The sequence below is a fragment of the Eulemur rufifrons genome, chromosome 8 (assembly GCF_041146395.1).
Source record: "Eulemur rufifrons isolate Redbay chromosome 8, OSU_ERuf_1, whole genome shotgun sequence".
Lineage (NCBI taxonomy): Eukaryota > Metazoa > Chordata > Mammalia > Primates > Lemuridae > Eulemur > Eulemur rufifrons.
The window spans coordinates 60,402,150-60,425,614 of record NC_090990.1 but is presented as its reverse complement, the minus strand read 5'-3'; the positions used below and the strand labels follow the sequence as shown (position 1 = coordinate 60,425,614).

The following is a 23,465-nucleotide window of genomic DNA, read 5'->3' as shown; positions in this document are numbered from 1 at the left end:
TCAATTTCTTGAAAAATAAGTTATTCTGAACAGTTTATTAAAAATAAATCTATTTCACAATAGTTTATTTTTAAAAGTTTTATTCAGAATAACTTTGTACACTACAAAATAATTTATTTTGTTCAGAATAATTTTGTTACAGAATTACTTCTTAATACTGATTTCCTATGTAAATGGTGAAATGTTTTATTGAATGATATATTAAGAAAATTTTAATGGATCTATAATAAAATAATTACAAAATGACTTCCCTCCCCCTCCCCCCCATCACTTCTTGGCCTTTTGGCTAAGATCAAGTGTAGTACAAAATGACTTACCTTTAAAAGAATACTGACAACTCCTCTACAAATCATTTTAATTTCTCAATAAAATGATCCAAGATATATGGTGAGAAGCCAGACATTAAGAATATAGGAAAGAGAAATACTAAATTTCTTGACCCCAACTTTCTTTTTCTTACTGCGACAACCTTCCCAGATCTTTATTAACTCATGGTAAGATAATAAAGTGTTTTTGAAGATTTTTATTTATTTATTATTTTTTTTTTGCTTTCTTCTTGGCTCATTTTAAGCTGTCACCCAAACAACAAAAGATAGAATACTTTTTTTTTTTTTGAGACAGAGTCTCGCTCTGTTGCCCAGGCTAGAGTGCTGTGGCATCAGCCTAGCTCACAGCAACCTCAAACTTCTGGGCTTAAGCAATCCTACTGCCTCAGCCTCCCGAGTAGCTGGGACTACAAGCATGCGCCACCATGCCCGGCTAATTTTTTTTTTTTTCTATATATATTTTTAGTTGGCCAGATAATTTCTTTCTATTTTTTTTAGTAGAGACAGGGTCTCGCTCTTGATCAGGCTGGTCTCGAACTCCTGAGCTCCAGCGATCCTCCTGCCTCGGCCTCCCAGAGTGCTAGGATTACAGGCGTGAGCCACCACGCCCGGCCCCAGAATACTTTTTTTTTTCAACAAAAATGAATTTGTCTAAGTGGCCATGGTGTCCAGTATATTAACAGAGAACAGGTAATCAGAAGTTCAGTTATACTGTTGACTTTGAGAAGCTACCATTGAAGAGCTGCTTCCCAACTACTTCTTTTGCTTTATGGAAAGGAAACTTTTTTCTCCTTCCCAAATCAACTTCCTTTCCTCCACTCTCTTTTCAACATCCCCACTGATAATTCTCTTTTTCTAAGTTGATAGACTTTAACTTTGCCCATCAGGGTATCTGCAAAGATAACTGGATAATACTAAATCAAGATTCTTCCCCAAATTTTATTGGCATTTGATTCTAACATCCAGTACCCAAGGTATATCCATTTTTAACACATTACTGACACACTAGAAAAAATTTTTTTCCTTGGGGCCACAGTGTTTTATTATGAAAATAGAATAAAAACTTTGAAAACGAAACAATCCTTTCTAATTTAATGAAAAATTTGTTATTTTTTATTGTTTTCTGTGTGTGAGTTATATGCAACTTGAAAAATAGTTCACATGGCTACCAAAGTGAAGAGATGTGTGAGTTACATATGCTTCACAAGGCCCCACACTCAAAACTAGCATGAGTTAAATACAATTCACATGGCAGTTAATGTGTTAATTTATTATAAGATCCTAGAATCACAGAATCTTGGAGGTCAACAAGACATTCAGCTACCCCCCAACTCAGGAATCTCTCTTTTTTTTTTTTTTTTTGAGACAGAGTCTTGCTCTGTTGCCCGGGCTAGAGTGAGTGCCATGGCGTCAGCCTAGCTCACAGCAACCTCAAACTCCTGGGCTTAAGCAATCCTTCTGCCTCAGCCTCCCGAGTAGCTGGGACTACAGGCATGCGCCACCATGCCCGGCTCATTTTTTCTATATATATATTTTTAGTTGTCCATATAATTTCTTTCTATTTTTAGTAGAGACGGGGTCTCGCTCTTGCTCAGGCTAGCCTCGAACTCCTGACCTCCAGCGATCCACCCGCCTCGGCCTCCCAGAGTGCTAGGATTACAGGCGTGAGCCACCACGCCCGGCCTAGGAATCTCTTTTATAGCATTCTTGTATATGGATTTCTACAAGAAGATTTTGCAAACAAACATTAAGACTCTTTGGGCACAGTGGCTCACACCTGTAATCCCAGCACTTTGGGAGGCCAACGCAAGAGGATCACTGAGACCAGGAGTTTGAGACCAGCCTGGGTCAAACACAGCAAGACCCTGTCTCTACAAAAAATTTTAAAAAAGTAAAATTAGTCAGACGTGGTGGCACATGCCTATAGTCCCAGCTACTTGGGAGGTTGAGGCAGGAGGATTGCCTGAGCTCAGGAATTGGAGGCTACAGTGAGCTATGATGGCGCGACTATACTCCATCCAGCCTAGGTAACAGAGAGATCCTGTCTCTAAAAACAAAAAGACTCTTCACTACCTATTCCATACTCTTTATATTTAAAGATACATTACATTATGTTATATTTGAGTGGAAAATGTACTTAATTACATTTTAAAATTAGACTTTAAATATTTACAAGATAAAATTCCTATTAATAATTTACTTTGCTCTGCCTTCATCTTCTTAAATAATTTAATAGGCCAAAAATTTTATTAACCAAGGTTCTACTGCACCTTGCCACATAGCAAGTATTTAGAGTTACTAAAAAGTGGTCCGTTTTCATAATCATGTTGTGTTTCCATCTCTGTCTGAGAATCCTATGTCTTTACCATATTCAAACTCACCACTTCAACACACACACAGGTTTTCTTTGAGAAACCACTGCCTATCTATTCCATTATTGGGGTTGTAGTGAGTCTTAAAGTCTAGGAAATAATCAGTGCTGAAAAAGGACACAGATTTAAAAGAAGTAGACTAACCCCATGTACTTGCTCAATGTTTTCTGCCAAACACCATATATTTTAATTATATATTTTATTATAATTTTATTTCCTTATTTTACAATTTATGATATAATTACACTACAAATATAATTATATATCTAAATATTTTATATTTATAATATATAATTTATAATAATTCTCATATATTAAAATTTTAGCCCCTTGTGAAATTTTATTACAAAATTAATACTAAAGACAATTTAAAAAAAGAAAAAAATTAATGCTGATCTTTAATGACCGGAAGTGGCAGTAGTAAAGTATACAGCATCCTTTCTTTAGATAAGGAGATACAAAAGGAATAAAATATAGGAATTTCTCATGCTTTTTTTTTTTTTTTTGAGACAGAGTCTCACTCTGTTGCCCAGGCTAGAGTGAGTGCCGTGGCGTCAGCCTAGCTCACAGCAACCTCAAACTCCTGAGCTCAAGCGATCCTCCTGTCTCAGCCTCCCAAGTAGCTGGGACTACAGGCATGCACCACCATGCCCGGCTAATTTTTTCTATATATATTTTTAGTTGTCCGTATAATTTCTTTCTATTTTTTTTTTTAGTAGAGATGGGGTCTCGCTCTTGCTCAGGCTGGTCTTGAACTCCTGAGCTCAAACGATCCGCCCACCTCGGCCTCCCAGAGTGCTAGGATTACAGGCATGAGCCACCGCACCCGGCCTCTCATGCTTTTTTATACTTCACCAAGCATATGTCATCATTTGCCACCATACTCATACTATTTGTGCCATAAAGTGATTATTTGCAAAACCAGGGTAAATAAATTTCTTTGGCCTGAAAGTATGGCATATGCTTTGCTTTCATTGTCACTTTTCTTTTTAGAAAGGTGGTGGAAACTGAAGGGAGCAGAGCAAATAGACTTAAGGCACTTAAAGTGTTGCTTTAAAAGCTCAGCATTTATAAGTATTGCTGTTAAAAGACTAGTATTTTGTTAGGTGCTTGTGGATAGTTTATGTATGAAATTGCCTTACATCTTTGTAAAATCCACTAATATGTCAAGAAAAATAAGGAATGTGGACAGCGTGAGGAAATGTGGACAGAATGATAAGATTATATATAACAAAAATCATGTCAATATTCTATCTTAAAATAGGCACATTCTCCCTTTATCTTTCTAGGTATCCGATATTAAATATTTTTACTTAAGATCTTGTTTTCAGGTTAGCTGCTATTTAATTGGGTTTATGTTGTATTAAAATATATTAATTAGGCAACATACTGATTAGTTTTACTTTGTACAATTAATTTCACAAACAAATACAAACTTAATATTTGGTGGTTATACCTGCTCAGCCCTTTTTGCTAATTCACGCTCAATTTTTCTCTTTTCTAGCATATCCTGCTCAATTCTGCGTTTTCGTTCCTCCTCTGTTCTCTTCCTTTGTTCCTCTTGTCTTTGTTTCTCCATTTCAGCAAATTTACCTTTAACAGTTCCTAAGAATATATAAAAGAAGAGTTTGATACTTTATGTTTCTTTTTTTTTTTTTGCAATTTAATTTACAATTTACCCCTCAAGTTTCTTACCTATTAGCTTTGGGACATAAGCCTTTTCTACCTTAGAAGACACCGATTCCTCATCATCAGAAGCAAGCATTTCTTTAATCTAGATAATTAAATAAATTAATATGAGCACATGTCCAAACATTAGACTAAATCATAGTATATGCAGAGTTTACATTAGCTTATAAATACAGAAAAGTATTTTAATTACAGTTAATATAAAATGTGATTAATGTGAATAATAAAATATAGATTAAAAAAATGAAAATGAATAGTTTCACAAGAATAAAGTAAAATAAAATAACCTCCTGCTTTCTCCTGTTCCATTCTCTCTCTCTAATATATTGTTCTTTTCTTCTTTGCTTTTCGTCTCTAGATCTCCTTTCATTTCTTTCTTCCCTGGCTCTCTGCATGGCTTCAAACTTATCCTTTACATCACCTTTGCCAAGTTTTGGCACATAGGTTTTTGGGATAGGTTTAGATGAAGAAAGCAGAATCTTAATTAGAAGAAAATAAAGAGAAGAAAGCTTAAAAAAAGATAAGAAGAAATTAGGTAAAGATAGATGAGAACAAACAATATAAAAAATTTGATTGAAACAAAGAACAGAAATGAGTTCGAAACCTTAATTTGAACCAACACCACCTGATTCGATACTTTCTAAAACCTAACTATGAAAAATAAAATTACAGAAAATATGAGAGTAGAAATTTTATTAATATATAGTAATCAAGTCCCATTTTGTGGGTAGCGTTCCACTGAAGCTGAAGGCCAGTAAAATATAAAAATCAAATACTGAATTCTAATTAAAAAATAACCTGTATTTTATTGTCCTACTTCATTATTAAACATTGAGGACATCACTTTCTTAAAAGGTACCAAGTCTAATTTCAGCAAATTTGGTGAAATTGAAAACAAAGCAAAAGTTTTGAGGCTTTAAAGTCGAAAGCCTAATTTGCATATTACATACTTGCTGGTTTCTATATCTAAGTAAAACTGAAGGCCAGTCCTTTACTCCCCATTTGTGGTTGAGGTGCACCACAGTCTCTGTGCACAAGCAGTGATTTACGTTGTTACTACTGCAGTGCTGCCCAACTATAACTTCCTTAAGCCATGTTAGAAATGTGTAAGAAGATTGTATCATTCCATGTAGAATATGCTCTAAAAGGAAAATTCCCACATGGCAAAAGAGGTTTCCAAAGAAGAAGAATCTGGCATAGAAAACTGGAGGAAATATTTTCTGCCACTGTAAAACTAGGAAAACAAATTATTTTCATTATTTTGAAAATTAAGCCAATCTCTAAAAGAAGTTTCAGTAAATAAAACTTCAGTGCCTCAGAACACCATTTTCTCCTAATGAAAATGGCAGACTGCTTAATCAATCTGTTGCAAACCCAGCCCATATTTTGTAATCTACGTGGCATTGACCATTTGAGGTTTTTTTAACTCCATAATTTTGGGGTATCAGCAACTGAGCTCTTCTTACTGCAACCTCAGTAACTACAGCCAAGAACCAGGAAAATGCTAAGAAAAATCTTATCGCAGCCACTGGAAGAAAGAGCTAAGAAGGATCCTCACCTGAGAGTGAATTATCTTTTCCCTGTGAGTATAGGTCAAATTTGTTGGTTTTTTTTTTTTTTTTAATACGGAAAGAATAATTTCTAAGACTTATCAAGATATTTAAAATTCTACTCAAGATGCTAGCCATCACATTCACTTTACTGTCATTCACAAATCATGCCTCCTAGCTTAGAATTCAAATGAAAATACTGGCCCAAAACCAGCTGGTGAATTCTATCTCTTCTTGTCTGACAGCTCAACATTATGTTATTATTATAATTATGAACTCCTGAATATTACTGTTCCAGTACACAACTGCCCTGTCAGCAATTCTACAGTTAACCCTACATTTTCCTCATTTGGTTTTTTTCACTTTCGAGACTTACCTCAGCCTTTTGGGAAATATCGTTCATGTTTGCTCTGTGTAGTCTTGGGCTGATTATGAAGCTTTGTATATTTTTGCACCTGAAAAAATATTTTAATATTGTATAAGAATGTTTAATGACTTTATTTTTAGTATGTAATATATTTTTATAAATAAAAATAGCAGTTAATTGCCCCTCAAAAAATATTGGCGTAATCCAAGCAAGTAATACATTGTGATAACCTTCAGCTCCTTTTCTCATGATTCATAGTATAGGAAATAAAGGTACATAGTGTTAAAAGATCCCTGAAAGTTTTTGACCCAGAATAACTTGGTAAAAATATCAAGTGCACTTAAAAATAATGTGTATTTTGCAGTTATTGGGTATATCATTCTATAAATATCAACTAGATTAACATAGTTGATTATGTTTTAGATTTTCTGTATCTTTACTAATTTTTTTTTTTTTTTTTGGCTAGTTCTTTCTCTTTTTTTCTTTCTTTCTATTTTTTTATTTTTGAGACAGAGTCTTGCTCTGTTGCCCTGGCTAGAGTGCAGTGGCACCATCATAGCTCACTGCAACCTCAAACTCCTGGGCTCAAATGATCCTCCTGCTTCAGCCTCCCAAGTAGTTGGGACTACAGGCTCACCACATCTGGCTAATTTTTAAAATTTTTTGTAGAGACAGAGTCTCACTATGTTGTCCAGGCTGGTATTGAACTCCTGGCCTTAAAAGATCCTCCCATCTCGGCCTTCCAAAGCACTAGGATTTGAACCACCATGCCTGCCCTACATGGAATTTTCTATTCTCCCTTTAATTCTGTCATTTTTATTACATGTATTTTCAGGTTTGTTTAAGTACATACACATCATGACTGTAATATCTTTCTTTTGAACTGACCTTTCATCAATATGAAATTTCCCTCTTCTTACCTCATTGCCTTGAACTTATCTGATATTAAAACAGTGACATCAACTTTCTTAGGTTTACAGTTTGCATGGTCTGTAATTTTCTAGCCATTTACTTTCAGCTTATCTATGTTTTTATATGTGAAGTATATCTCTTGGACACAGCATAAAATTGGACCTTGCTTTTTAAAAAAGATCAATTCTGGTAATTTTTCTTTTATTTGCAGTGTTTAGTTCATTAACATTTAATGTAATTATTGATGTGAATGGATTTAGGTCTACCATTTTACTATTTTGGGGGTTTTTTGTGGTTCTTTTGTTTTTTCCTTTGGAATTTTCTAGCCAACTTTTATTTTTATAGACTTTATTTTTTAGAGCAGTTTAGGTTCACAGCAAAATTGAGTGCAAGATACAGAGGTTTCGTATATATTCTCTTCCCCCATGCATGCATAACCTCCCCATTACCAACATCCCCCACCAGGGTGGTACCTTCGTTATTACTGATTAACCTACACTAGCACATCATTATTACTCAGAAACCATAGTTTACATTAGGGTTCACTCCTGATGTTCTACACTCTATGATTTTAAACAAATGTATAACGACATGTATCCACCATTACAGTATCATACAGACTAATTTCACTGCTCTAAAAATCTTCCGTGTTCCACCTACTCATCCCTCCCTCCACTAACCCTGGGCACCACTGTTCTTTTTATCATCTCCATAAGTTTTGCCTTTTCCAGAATGTCAGATAGTTGGAACCGTACAATATGTAGCCTTTTCATACTGACTTTTTTCACTTAGTAATATGCATTTAAGTTTCCTCCATGTCTTTTTATGGCTTGATGGCTCATTTCTTTTTGTCATTGAATAATATTTCATTGCCTAGATGTACCACAATTTATCCATTCACCTACCGATTGACATATTGGTTACTTCCAAGTTTTGGCAATTATGAATAATTTGCTTTTTTAAGAGACAGGGTCTTGCTCTGCTGTCCAGGCTGGAGTACAGTGGACCAATCATAGCTCACCATAACCTCGAATTCCTGGGCTCACGCAATCCCCCTGCCTCAGTCTCCCCAGTAGCTGAGACTACAGGTGCACACCACCTGCCTGACTAGTTTTTTTATTTTTATTTTTTGTCAAGAGAGAGTCTCACTATGTTGCCCAGGCTGGTCTCTAGTTCCTGGGCTCAAGCTATCCTCCTGCCTCAGCCTCCCATGTAGCTGAGACTGCAGACACGTGCCACCACGCCTGGCTAACTTTTCTCACTCTTGCTCAGGCTAGTCTCAAACTCCTGGCCTCAAACAATCCTCCCACCTTGGCCTCCCAAAGGGCTAGGATTATAGGTATGACCTACTCCGCCCAGCTTTCATATCAACTTTAGAATCAGTTTGTCAATATCCACAAAATAACTTGCTGGGATTTTGATTCAGATTGCAGTGAAATCTGTAGATGGATTTGGGGAGAAATGATACCTTAATAATATTGAGTCTTTTCATCCATGAACACAGTATCTCTTCCCATTTATGTACATCTCCTATAATTTCTCAGAAATATTTTGTAATGTTCAGTGTGCAGATCTTCTGCATCTTTTAGTAGATCTATCCCTAAATAATTTCATGTTTGTTGATACTACTGTAAATGGTGTTGTTTTTTAGATTTCAATTAATGATTAATTGTTGCTAATACAAGTTGAATATCCCTTACCTGAAATGCTTGGGACCAGGAGTGTTTTGGATTTCAATTTTTGGGAGATTTTGGAATATTTCCATATACATAATGAGATATCTTGAGGATGGGACCCAAGTCTAAACACAAAATTCACTTATGTTTCATATACATTTGTTTCATAACATAGCCTCAGGGTAATTTTATGTAATATTTTAAATAATTTTTTGCATGAAACAAAGTTTTGACTGCAACCTGACATGAGGTCAAGTATGGAATTTTCCACTTGTGACATCATGTTGGTATTCAATAAATTTCAGATCTTAGAGTTTTTGGATTTTGGATTTTCAGATTAGGGATATTCAACCTGTATACAGACATATAATTTTTAAATTCTGGTATTATATCCTGCAACCCTGCTAAAGTAACTTAGTTTTATTGGGTTTTTTGTAGATTCCAGTAGATTCTCTACATACATAGATCACATCATCTGTGAGCACGGTTCTACTTTTTTCTCTCCAATATGGATGCCTTTTACTTCTTGTTCTGGTCTGACTGTACTGCTAGAACCTCCAGTACAATGTTAAATGGAAGTGGTAAGAGCAGATACCTTTGTCTTGTTCCTGATTTTAGAGGAAATATGTTCAGTATTTCACCATTAACTAAGATGTTAGCTGTAGGTTTTTCTTTGATGCCTTTTATCAGATTGAGTAAATTTGCTGGAGTAACTATGAGGAATGGATATACTGAGATAATCATATAGTTTTTATTTTTAGTTTATTAAAATGGTAAATTACATTATTATAAATTAATATGGTGAATTAACTGATTTTGAAATGTTAAATCAACTTTACATTCCTAGGATAAACCTCAATTGGTCATGATGCATTATCCTTTTACTATATTGCTGGATTCAATTTGATAAAATTTTGTTAAGTTTTGCGTCTGTGTTTAGGAGGAATATTGGTCTGTAATTATCTTTTCTTGTAATGTCTGCTTTAGGTAACAGAATAATGCCTTCATAGAATGAGTTGAGAAGTAGTCTCTCTTCCTTAATTTTCTGGAAGAGTTTATGTAGAATTTAGTAACATTTTTTCCTTAAATGTTTGTAAGAACTTCCCAGTGAAGCCATGTGGGGCTGAAGTTTTCTTTGTGGGAAGGAGACAATACGATGGGGTGGGTGGGACATGATTTCATGCAATTATTAACCAGATTCTAGCTTTTTTTTTTTTTTTTTTTTGAGACAGGGTCTCACTTTGTCACCCAGGCTAGAGTGTAGTGGCCTGACCACAGCTCACTGTAACCCTGAATTCCTGGACTCAAGCAATCCTCCTGCCTCAGCGTCCTAAGTAGCTGGGACTACAAGTGTGCACCACCATGCCCAGTTAATTTTTATTTTTTGTCAAGACAGAGAGAGTCTCACTATGTTGCCCAGGCTGGTTTCAAACGCCTGGCTTGAAGCGATCCTCCCAAAGTGCTGGGATTACAGGCATGAGCCACTGCACCTGGCAAGAGTAGTGGGTCTGTGGGTGTTTATCATATTATTAAAAATAATTAAGTAAAGAAAAGCATCCATATATGATGAGCATATGTCATGAACCAAGGGTTATGAATAATCTAATTTTATGTGCCTGAGATAAAAATAATAAATAGCTTGAGTCCTGTTCTCTTTCCTGAACCATTATATCATTTGGTTACCTATTAAGTATTTCTTCTTGTGTAACCAACAAAACTTACCCTGCATTCTCATAGCTTCTCAAACCTTACAGTTATTTCTGATTCATTCTTCTTCTATATCTTCTAGATTTAAGAGTGCCAAAATTTATGAATGTTTCTTTCAAACTTTCTCTTACTTCACCATTTCCATGCTTCTATAACAATATTATACAAGCCTTCATCACCTTGCACTTGGATTACCACAATTTAGTAATCAGACCTAAATCCAAATTCCAGATCTGTTGCTTCCTAGTGAGGGTTAGATAACATATGTGAAAAATCCTAGAATAACACCTAACATTAGTAGGTATCAATAATTTTGATTAATTTTATTACTCTTGGTCTCTCTCATTAGAATTTACTCAATTCAGTAAAAACTTACATTTCCCTGCCAGGGAGCATATATAACATATTACTTGCATAACTTTTTTTTTAGACAGGGTCTGGCTCTCTTGCCCAGGCTTACAGTGAGTGCAGTAGCGTCATGATAGCTCACTGCAACTCCAACTCCTAGCTTCGTGTGATCGTCCAGCCTCAACCTCCCAAATAGCTGGGACTACAGGTGTGTGCTACCATGCCTGGGTTGATTTTTCTATTTTTTGTAGAGACAGGGATCTCATTATGTTGCTCAGGTTGATCTCGAACTTCTGGCCTGAAGCGATCCTCCTGCCTGGGCCTCCCAAAATGCTAGGATTACGGGCATGAGTCGCCATGACTGGTCTTGTGTAGCTTTTAAAAGAGTAATACCAAAGGGTATGAGAAAAATTTGAGCAACCTCACATAGGATTGTAGGGACCGATAATTTTAGCTGAATTAGCCAGAGGGAACTTCAAGAAGTCTTCCCCCCCGCCCCCCCCCCGTGAAATAAAAGAAAGTTGGGTGGCTTGGTGACAGTGAAGAATTAGCCTGTCAAGAGTAGTCCTAGAAAATAAATGAATCAGCTAGCTCTATTCATTTAATTTTTTAAAATCCTCAAATTATATCTTGACTTAATTATGGATTTAGAATAAAATTAAGATTGATTTTTAAAATTTTCTATGAATAAAACCACTTAAAATAGTTTTTTAAAATGTCATTTCAGTATTCTGAGCTTTCATTTTGAAAGTCAGTGAAAATTTGAACAGAACTAGCCTTACCTTTTTAGGTTAAAATATAAGTAAATTTTCCTTTACTGGCAGTTTGCTCTGTTCTGCCTTTTGTTTGTTTTTCTTCTTTCTTAGAGGAATGTTTGAGGAAATGTTCTGCCTTTTGGGCATAAAACGTAGCTAAGTAAGTCCATTAGCTTTTTGCATCATAGAATTGCATTTTAAGGTATAAATTACAAACCAATAGGACTCACATCTCTTAAATATTTTTATGTGGAGTAGAAAACTTTTAATACATACAGGATTCCTTTATAGTTAATTAAAAAGAAGTGTGACACTGCTTTAGTACAAACAATAGTGCATTTCACAGCCTCAGCAAGAGCGAGGCTCCATCTCTACTAAAAGTAGAAAGAAATTAGCCAAACAACTAAAAATATATAGAAAAAATTAGCTGGGCATGGTGGCACATGCCTGTAGTCCCAGCTACTCGGGAGGCTGAGGCAGGAGGATTGTTTGAGCCCAGGAGTTTGAGGTTGCTGTGAGCTGGGCTGATGCCACGGCACTCACTCTAGCCTGGGCAACAGAGTGAGACTCTGTCTCAAAAAAAAAAAAAAAAACAAAAAACAATAGTGCATTTCAGTTGCTAACTCCGTTGTCGATCTGTGCTTACACAAGGATAAAGGTATGAACTTGACTCTGTTCAGCCTATTAACTTCACAGGAAAACTCCATTTCATAGCCACTGGTTGTATTGTCCTATCTAAACCTACTGTCTCACTGATACATCCTTTGGTCATAATATGAATAAAATTAATGATGATGATAATCCAAGTTAACATTTATTGGGCCTTTACTGTGTGCCCGGTATTTAACAAGTATTATATCATTTATTCCCCACAGCAACCCTTCAAAGTAAATACTTTTATTTTCTAAAGAGACCAGGTCTCACTCTGTCACCCAGGCTGGAGTGCAGTGGCATGATCATAGCTCACTGCAGCCTCGAATTCTTGGGCTCAACTGATCCTCCTGCCTTCCCCTCTGGAGTAGCTGGGACTACAGGAATAAGCCGTCACACCTGGCTCTCCAGGTAAATACTGTTACCAAACGCTTTCTCAAAAACATTTCCAAGCCCAATATATTAAAAGTTTATAAAATATAAATATGAGAATAATATCTTAGAGTTTATCTAATAGGATCTGAAGTCTTATGTAAATTGTAACAGATGGGAATAGTGAGACTTAGTAAAGTCAAGTAATTTGCCCAAGATTAAACAACAAATGAATGGTGGACATAGGATAAAAATAGGCAGTCTGACTACAGAGTCTGCATTCTTATCCATTATACTATGCTGATACAAGAAAGCAGTACAACTAGGAGGGGAAATACTAGTCAGCTTACACTGTTTTACCTACTGGTGTAGTCAACCAAACCTTTGACCCAATTATTTGAGACCGACTATATTAAGCAGTAGACAGATGTTGGAAGCCAAAAGCCATGATTGATAGTATTCTCTACATTAAGTGAATTTCTAATCTTTAGCCAGCAATTGTCAATAGAATATGGTACTGGGTAAGTGAAAAACAGGTATTTTACTTCACATGACATGTGAGCAGCAGAATTTTTACTTAACCAAGATTATTTCCTTTTTTTTTTTTTTGAGATAGGATCTCACTCTGTCACCCAGGCTGGAGTACAGTGGCCTCATCATAGCTTACTGCAACCTCAAACTCCTGGGCTCAAGCATCCTCCTGCCTCAGTTGGGACTACAGGCGCATGCCACCATGCCCGGCTAATTTTTCTATTTTTTATAGAGACAAGGTCTTGCTCTTGCTCAGGCTGGTCTTGATCTCCTGGCCTCAAGTAATCCTCCTGCCTCAATCTGTAAGTGCTGGGATTACAGATATGAGCCACCACCGAGTGTATACGATTGTATCCATAGCAATGAGGACATGCCTGGCAGAGAAGACACATATAATAATTGTTTGCTCAATAAGTAAGTTTTGCCAGCTTCAAGATGAAGCACTTTGTGAACAGTTAAAGATTGTCTGGATATAACGTAGGACTATCATTATGATTATCATTATGCAGGATATAATATAAATAGAACATACCATTTATTACACAAGTATTAAGCATCTGCTCTGTGCCAGGCACTCTGCTAAGCACTCAGAAATACATTGCTGAATGGACAGACACTGTCTCTATTCTCACGTTGTTAACAGTCTGTTGGCAGAAACTCTCAGCAAAAGCCTAGGAATTGGATTTTTCAGTGGTCTAGTCTGATTTGCTATCTGCAAACACAGGTAACGCTGTAACATCAACTATACCTGACAGAGAATTGAAAAGCAGTATAGAAGATACCACAACTTCCAATTAGATGCCTAAGATCAATGACTTCCATTCTCAGTCCACATTTTGCACTTCTCTTACTCCCTGATACTCATCTGTACAGCTGGTAGACTCAATGCTGCCTTCCCAGATTGTCAGGGATCTGTTGCTGCCCAGTGCTTAGCTCAACTAAACTATAATTTAACATAAACCCCAAAAGCCATCATGAAAAGTTTTTCAATATGCAGGCAAAAACTGACGAGTCTGAAAAAATCCCCTGTTCCCTTGATTCAATTTTTATTCTCTTAATAAACTGTCTATACTACATTTTAAAATCTTCTGTAGAACATTTACATAAGATTATTAAATTAGTCTTTTGGAAACATATTCTTAATTCCAAATATCACACATTATATATGTATGGCTTTTTAGACATCAATCACACCTTAATGATGTGGTTTTTAAAAAATTCCAAAAATCCACTTAATCTTTGACTCATTTTATCACCTCCTCCCACTTTCAAGTTACATATATTAGTGAATTTCACTTTCCAGTCTATAGATGTATGTGGAATTTGCTGCTTTATTTAGCAAAGAGGTCCCAGCTCCTCCTCCAATTTAGTGTAATTATGCTTACCAGAAATATATGTTTCTATTTAGTATTCTCATATGTATCACTATAAGTTTGACAAATAAACTTAAAAAATGAGAAGCTATAAAATTCAAAGTATTCACTTTAACAGTTCTCTTTCCTTCAGAATCCTGATAAACATTTTCCAATCATCCAGTATTTTCAATAGGTATCAGAATCCAACTGTGATGGGGACATAGTTACTTCAGTTGCTATGGGAAAGGTGTTTTAACGTAGTTTCTTCAAAACTCCTGACACATATTATTAACATTACAATAATGATTAGAAGTATGCACTATTATTAATAGTCAAATTAGATTTTAAAAGTTCCAGAGTAACTTCTAGCCATGATTCTTCTGATTTCTTTTTTTTTTTTTGATTTCTTATTATAGGGTAGCAGTCCCCTAGGTTCTCAACTACTGCAATCTCTACCTCTCTGTGCTCCCTGACTCTAGTCTATCACTTCAACTCTGAGGATAATAACTATATGATATATAGTTATATATTATATACTCCAGAGTTGGAGTATAATGCATCATGGATCAGAATTAAAATCCTTATCTGGGCTTGATGGGCCTTTTGCAGGTTCCCGAAGACTTTCTGGTTTCCTTGTCTTCTCCCATTCCTTCGACCTTCCACCTAGACAAATACATTCAGTAGCCTTTTTCCACCTCCAAGACCTTTCTTAAGTTACTTCTTTATCAATGAAGCTCTTCCCAAACTAATTATAATGCAAATGGTAATTTTCTCCTCTTCACCCTAAACATGGTTGTTTTTTCTCCTTCAGTCTCTGAGATCTCTACATGTTCTTAGGTTTCTAGGTGTATCTGCCACAAACTTTTAAAATTTCTATATCGTTAAACATCTCAGACATATCAGTCTAATCTATCTTCTTTATTTACCTTTTTATTATGGAAAATTTCAGGCTTACAAAATTAAAAAGACCAACATAATGAACCCCATACACCCATCACCAAGCTTCAACAATTATTAGTTTTTTGCACTTTCTTAAACAATACAAAGTCTGTTTCATTTATTTTGTGCAATACCTATTTCGGCCTAACACACACAGCATAACACAGCTTATAGATGCTTTAAATCATAGTCCTGCTGCACCCACCATATCCTTGGCTCTTTGTGGTGCATCCTCCTATCCCCTCAGAATTATGACAGAATCACAACCCATAATTCTTGCCTTTTATTCTCTTTTGGGAAGACTTTATTTTTTAAATTATTTTTTTAATAATTTTTTTCTTTTTCTTTCTTTTTTTTTTTTTGGTCACCCAGGCTGGAGTGCAGCGGTGTGATCATGGCTCACTGCAGCCTCAAACTCCTGGCCTCAAGGGATCCTCCTACCTCGAATTCCCAAATAACTGGGAATATAAGAGTGAGGAAGGCCGGGCTAGTAGGCCAGGCATGGTGGCTCACACCTGTAATCCTAGCACTCTGGGAGGCTGAGGCCGGATGATTGCTTGAGCTTAGGAGTTCGAGACCAGCCTGAGCAAGAGCGAGACCCCGTCTCTACTAAAAATAGGAAGAAATTAGCCAAACAACTAAAAATAGAAATAAAATTAGCCAGGCATGGTGGCACGTGCCTGTAGTCCCAGCTACCTGGGAGGCTGAGGCAGGAGGATCACTTGAGCCCAGGAGTTTGAGGTTGTTGTGAGCTAGGCTGATGCCATAGCACTCTAGCCCAGGCAAGAGAGTGAGACTCTGTCTCAAAAAAAAAAAGGCGAGGAAAACTTTATTTTTGTTTTTGAGAGAGGGTCTTGCTCTGTTGCCTGGGCTAGAGTGCAATGGTGTCATCATAGCTCATAACAACCTCAAATTCCTGGGTTCAAGCAATCCTCCTGCCTCAGCTTCCTGAGTAGCTGGGTCACAGGTTTGCACCACAATGCCCAGCTAATTTTTCCATTTTTCATAGAGACAGGGTCTCAAACTCCTGGGCTCAAGTGATCCTCCTGCCTTGGCCTTCCAAAATGCTAGGATTACAGGCATAAACCACTGCGCCTGGCCTTGAAAGACTTTGAAGTAACCACTCACTTAAAGAAAACTGGTATAAGTTCTCATTTGAAGTCATTAATAAAGTAATAAAAACTTACATATATAAATACATGTGAGGTTGTTTTTTTTGTTTTTTTTTAACTATCATTAGGCCAGGCGGGTGGCTCACACCTGTAATCCTACCACTCTGGGAGGCCAAGGCGGGAAGATTGCTTGAGGTCAGGAGTTCGAGACCAGCCTGAGCAAGAACTAGATCCCCTGTCTCTACTACTACTCAGGAGGCTGAGGCAGTAGGATTGCTTAAGCCCGGGAGTTTGAGGTTGCTGTGAGCTAGGCTGATTCCACAGCACTCTAGCCCAACAGAGGCAACAGAGCAAGACTCTGTCTCAAAAACAAATAAACGAACAAAAAACCTACCATACATTAAAGGAACGTTCTGAAGCCTCTAAAATGAACAAAGGAGAAGGAGGAAAACTCACAATTGAATACCTATAATGTGCTGTGTACCAGGTGGTTTGCAGGTTGTTTTATAAATTTGGAGCTAATGAATATGATAAAACTAAAAATAAATGGGAAAAGATAAAGAAATTAGCTAAAATGATATTTATTCATTCAAGAAATATTTATTGAAAATCTTTCTATAATGTGCTAGATACAATATAAGGTACTATGTATACAATATACAATGATGAATAGGATAAAATATCTGTTCTCACTGAATTCATAGTCTAGATGGGATGAAAGATAATTACCAAAAAATATAATAAGGCTTACATGTTTAGTTTAGAAATGCTTTATTTAGGTAACATCTGAACATACACAAACACATATAAAAATAAGCTTTAGACAGGTGTGGTGGTCTGCATCTGTACTCCCTGCTACTCAGGCGGCTGAGGCAGGAAGATTGCTTTATCCCAAGAGTTCAGATCTAGCCCGGGCAACAGAGTGAGACTCTGTCTCTCTCTTTTTTTTTTTTTTTTTTTTTTTTTTTTGAGGTAGAGTCTCACTCTGTTGCCCGGGCTAGAGTGCCGTGGCGTCAGCCTAGCTCACAGCAACCTCACACTCCTGGGCTCAAGAGATCCTCCTGCCTCAGCCTCCCGAGTAGCTGGGACTACAAGCATGCGCCACCATGCCCGGCTAATTTTTTATATATATATTTTTAGTTGTCCAGCTAATTTCTTTCTATTTTTTTAGTAGGGGCAGGGTCTCACTCTTGCTCAGGCTGGTCTCCAACTCCTGACCTCAAGCAACCGACCCACCTTGGCCTCTCAGAGTGCTAGGATTACAGGCGTGAGCCATCACGCCCAGCCCAAGACCCTGTCTCTTAAAAAAAAAAATAAAAATAAGCTCTGTAATGTTAAAGAAAATGTTCCACTAAAAGAAAGGCTATGAATTACAAGAATGGGTCTCAAACTTTCTGGGTTCAGGGCCTAAAGTCCTATTACTGAGGATCCTAGAGAGGTTTTGTTTATATGGATTATAACTATAGATATTTAATATATTAGAAATTAAAACAGAAAATATTCAAATATATACATGAGTCATTTAAAACAAGAACAAGCCTTTGTTTAAACATAAAAACATTTTATGAAAAATAACTCTATTTTCCAGAATAAAAGTAATTAGTATGAAGAGTGGCATTGTTTTACATTTTTGCAAATCTCATTATAGTATCTAGCTTAACAAAAGAGAAATACATCTGCATATCTACTTCTGCAAACTATTATGATTTGCTGTTTTGACTGAAGTCTATAAAGAAAATATGACCTCATACAAATAGGTAGTTGGAAAAGGAAGGACTTTATGGACCCCTAAAGGATCTTGGGGACTCACAGGGGTTCTAAGACCACATTTTGAAATTTGCTGAGTTATAGGAAAGAACATCCTATCAAATCATGTCAGTTCCCGCTCTAGAAAGGGAGTAGTTGGACTGAGTACTCACTCACTGTATTTTAGAATACTGAATGAAGACTGGTTTGACAACTTAATTCCTATACTCAGATTAAGAAAAATCTGTGAGATTCCAGACTTTTCTTAATCTAGGGTTAAGTGATTTTCCTTCTGTCTGAGCAGGCAGACGCAAAGTCCTTGGCCACCTTAAAGGAGCAGCAGCAACATAACAGTTCAGCTCCATTGCACTTGCTAAGTGTCTAAGGTCCCAGGCAAGCTAACTGAATCATTATCAAGAATAAGATTAGAGAGAAAACACAAACCAAAAGATAAGGTTGAATTGATGGGGTTTATCAACAAGTGTTTGGTAATAATAAAGAAGGCTGCAATGATAAAGGGATTTAGTGATGCCATTCTAGCATATTAAGCATTCATGTTAAATGAAGATAATTAAGGGGCCATCACAGGTTTCAGAGGGAATACTGCAATATTACTATTTTAATAGGACATGATTTATCAAAAAAGTTGCATTTTTTTCAAATCTGACAGATTAGGTTTGTATTTATAATATAGTATTTTTGTAAGAAGGAGAATCTGCTGTATGCCAAACATTATGCCTGGCAAAGGGATACAAAAGAATAAGAGATAGCCCTTGAAATCAAATAGCCTCGGTGAGAGAAGTAAATGGAACCACAACTAATTATAACACAAAGTAGTAAGTGCTATAACAGCAGTATTATAACAGGGCTATAGAAACATGGAAAAGACTATGGTGTGATTAAGGAAGGGGTTGGGTTAAAAACGGTTTCACAGAGATGATAACATTTGAGTTAGACCTTGAAGGATAAGTAGAATTTCACACAGAAGAAAAGATGGTAAGGGCATCCAGGCAAAAGAAACAAAGTGAACAAAAATACCAATGCCTGAGACCCACTGTAAATTTGAGGAACCATAAATTGTCCAGTAAATCTATGGCAAAACTAGAAAGACAAATTAGAAAGAATTCTGAATGTCATATTAAGAAAAAGTTTAGATACTATCTAATAATACTATAGGCAACAGGGAGCCAGTAAAGTATTTTTTTTAGGCAGGAACATGACTGAATCAGATATGGATTACAGAAATAAAAAAAGAGAGATTCTTATGGCAATGTAGAAAATGGAGTGAAATGGGGAAAGACTAGAGGGAGGAGGACAAGTATAATGATCTTGGCAGGAGAAGATAAGGGCTGACTTAGGACACTGGCATTACAAATGAAAAGCTGGAAGAGACATTTTAGAAGTGGAATTGACAGGACATGGTGACCCATTATTTATTTAACAAATATTTATCAAGCACCTCCTATGTGCCAGGCACTATCCTAGGCTGTGGGGAAATGGAACTTACATTGCAGGGGGGCACTAGTGTGAGAACCTTGGCCAATTTGATTTGGAGGGGTAGAGGTGAGGAAAAGAATACTGTCAAAGATGAACCCAAGGTTTCCACTCTGAGCAAATGGGTGGACAGAGTAGCATTAACTGAGATTAAATTAAAAAGCATGTTTGAGTCAAAAAATTAGCTTAGTTTTGAACAGCTTTACTACCTGTCAGAATTACATTTGGTGTCTGGTTAAACCTGGATTAAGAATAGTGGAAACTTAGAGCTTATTTTCTAAGCACCTTAAAGATCACTTAGTCCAACTGTCCTACCCCTTCATTTATCATATGACTTATCCAAGGTTATAAGCTGTTCAGCAGCAGAACAAGGAACTAGACTCCAAGTTTCTTGATTTTTAGTTAACTAGTCATTTCACTCTGTAATTCTTCATTTTTACCTATTTTAAGTACATCAAACATTACATATATATAAACAACATGCCAAATAGTAATACTAATGGTGTCAAACTGGCATAGTAATTAAAGAGGTAGGTTTCAAGAAGTTTTTGAAAATGACTTAATGGCCTGATAAAATAGTTTCAAGAATAAAATAATTCCCAGGTTGGATGTTAAGATACGAAGCTCAAGCTGTGAGAGAATATATAAGACTCTTAGCAGAATATAATACTAAGTGCAACAGATTTTTCTCAAATATTCATGTTAATGCTTCTGTTCTAGAATTTTATTGGTCCTATGTTTATCCTCTAAATTTTCTAAATTTAATTAATTTTCCTTGACTTTTTCAGATATACAATTAAAATAGTTGAATAGCAAATAGGCCGGGGACATCCTGGCTAGTAGGCCAGGCACAGTGGCTCACGCCTGTAATCCTAACACTCTGGGAGGCGGAGGCAGGAGGATCACTTGAGCTCAGGAATTTGAGACCAGCCTGAGCAAGAGCAAGACCTTTGTCTCTACTAAAAATACAAAAATTTGGCCAGGCATGGTGGTGTGTGCCTGTAGTCCCAGCTACTCGGGAGGCTGAGGCAGGAGGATTGATTGAGCCCAGGAGTTTGAGGTTGCAGTGAGCTATGATGATGCCAATCAAGCAAACAATTTGAAATTGTGGCTTTCTATCATTTACAATGACTATTTCATGGTGTTAATGTATTACCTCCTTTCCCAAGGAGAAGAGAATTGTCAAGACAGTGACAGCTGGCCGGGCGCGGTGGCTCACTCCTGTAATCCTAGCACTCTGGGAGGCCGAGGCGGTTGGATCGCTCAAGGTCAGGAGTTCGAGACCAGCCTGAGCAAGAGCGAGATCCCGTCTCAACTAAAAAAATAGAAAGAAATTATCTGGCCAACTAAAAATATATATAAAAAAAATTAGCCAGGCATGATGGCACATGCCTGTAGTCCCAGCTACTTGGGAGGCTGAGGCAGAAGGATCGCTTAAGCCCAGGAGTTTGAGGTTGCTGTGAGCTAGGCTGACACCACGGCACTCTAGCCTGGGCAACAAAGCAAGACTCTGTCTCCAAAAAAAGAAAGAAAGAAAGAAAGAATAATAAAATCAGCCCAAAGACTCATGATTGATATCTATAAAAAGAGGGCTGATGGCATAGATGCACTAACTAAATAACATAATAATAGAAAATAAAATGAGGTGGGCTTATGTTAAACTAAATATCATGAACAACCACAAACTGAGGACTTCAGGAAGTTGCTTCACAAGAAAATGGATGGATGTGGTAATCACTGGAAGAGTCTGGCCTCCTCATCCTCTCTGCACGTGGAAGATGGTCTTTCACTGAAGGACACAGGTGGGAATAGGAAGACCCAGGCCTCTGGCTCCAGGTCAGTGGGGCAGGGAGGTAGAAGAACAGTAATTAATTCCTCTCTATGGCCAAGCTCTAGGGGGTCACAAAACATCTCCTAAACATTTCTCAAATGGAGCGGAAGTAGAATTATTCATATTTAAAAGATCCTAGGAAAGATTTCTTTACCAGAAATATCTCCCCTCTGCATCCTAAAATACCACCAGTGAAAACATTTGATTTGTTTGAGTTAGCAATACACGATCCCTTCAGCTCTAACTGACAATAACAATTAATGTCAATGAATGCTAACCTCTTCTTCCCACTCCCATGATCATATTAAGAGGTTTGTAACAAAAATATATCCATAATATTTAAAATTCAGGTTCCCAACACTAAATCCAGCAGACTTTCTATCATATCATACACTATATGTACTTGTCCTAATATTTAGATCAAGGGACTGCATACTCACATGTCTAGGGTCAGGTAATGTAAATGTAATGTAAGGTAATAATTATGTCATGCAATTGACAGGCAGTGTAAATGAGGTGACTAGTTGTATTAATAAAACAATAGGGAATCCTGGAGACTACTTTCACAGGGAGTGTGTGGCCTGTCTGTGGGGCAGCCACTATTTTATTCCAGGACATTGCTGCTAGGCAAAAATGTGGACCCAATTTTGTTCAGATCTTCTAATTTTTCAAGAGACGATGTAAATCCATATTTTAATGTAAAATGTATCAAATTTCAAACATGTCTGTGGCTAGAAGTATCATTTTGACTGTCAATTTATGGCACAGATCTAAAGGAATAGACAGCACTGAGAAAATGGAAAGGGGCAAAGGGAGGCCTATTCACCAACCTCAAAACCTAGCCTGAGGAGCCCTAATCTGCTTGTCTTCAAATCTGAGAGCAAACAGGAAAAGATATCAAGAAGGAAAAAAGGGGGAAGAAAAAAAATCACTTGTTGATCACTTACTACATGGCAGACACTGCATCAGATGCTTTCACATGTTGTTTCATTGAGATATGACAATGAAAGAAAAAAACTTTATGCATGAGAAAAAGACTAGAGGGGAATATATCAAAATACTAACAATAGGGGTATCATTATGAAAGCCACTTTTGCCATTCTCCATAATTTTTAACCATACATATAATATGATTGTATTAAGTTTATAATACAAATTACAACTAAAAATTAAGGTGGATTTCTAGGTACAGATCCACTCATGCTAGAGTGTAGAAAGTACACTACCATAAATTAAGCCAAATTATATATTCAATATTTAAATGTATGCAATATTTATGCAATTGTAAAACCAGAAGAAAGAGAACACAGCAGAAACTACATAGGTAATGTGGACCACAAACTGACTAAAGAAGAACATAAATGTGTGAAATTGTTAAGAATGTTGTAAGTCATTTTCTCTCTAAAGGATGAAACTACCAAGATTTTTTTTGTGTGTGTGGCCTACATAGTTATAAGTACAATAAAAGTTCTCTCTTCTGTAAAAACTAAATATTAGATATTTGCCCTTCTGTTACATAGTTTTCCACATTTATTGCATTGTTTTATTTTAGGCACATAAAAAAATCTCGTATTTTAATTTAAATAGTATTTCTTTTTTTGAGTTTAGGGTGTTTCAGAGATAACGTGTAGATTTTATTCTTTTCATAAATGAAGTATGTCAATATAGGCCTCTTGGGTTCTAAACAATCTAAATCCCCAATTAATCTCTTCCAAATATATGTATATAGTTT

The 23,465-nt window shown here is 36.5% G+C and overlaps 1 protein-coding gene and 1 pseudogene across 1 annotated transcript in view; one reads left to right on the top strand and one right to left on the bottom strand.

Annotated features, from left to right (window-relative positions):
* The window catches only part of NEXN (nexilin F-actin binding protein), a 41,778-nt gene that overhangs the window by 16,269 nt on the left and 2,044 nt on the right, over window positions 1–23,465 (bottom strand). Inside the window, exons 2-5 of the mRNA XM_069479187.1 lie at window positions 6,314–6,392; window positions 4,675–4,866; window positions 4,394–4,472; window positions 4,155–4,303 (exon numbers count right to left, since the gene is read on the bottom strand). Of these exons, the coding sequence (XP_069335288.1) occupies window positions 4,155–4,303; window positions 4,394–4,472; window positions 4,675–4,866; window positions 6,314–6,340 (447 nt within the window). The 5' untranslated portion in view covers window positions 6,341–6,392. The remainder of the gene's footprint in view (window positions 1–4,154; window positions 4,304–4,393; window positions 4,473–4,674; window positions 4,867–6,313; window positions 6,393–23,465) is intronic.
* LOC138390955 (U2 spliceosomal RNA) lies at window positions 267–343 on the top strand (annotated as a pseudogene).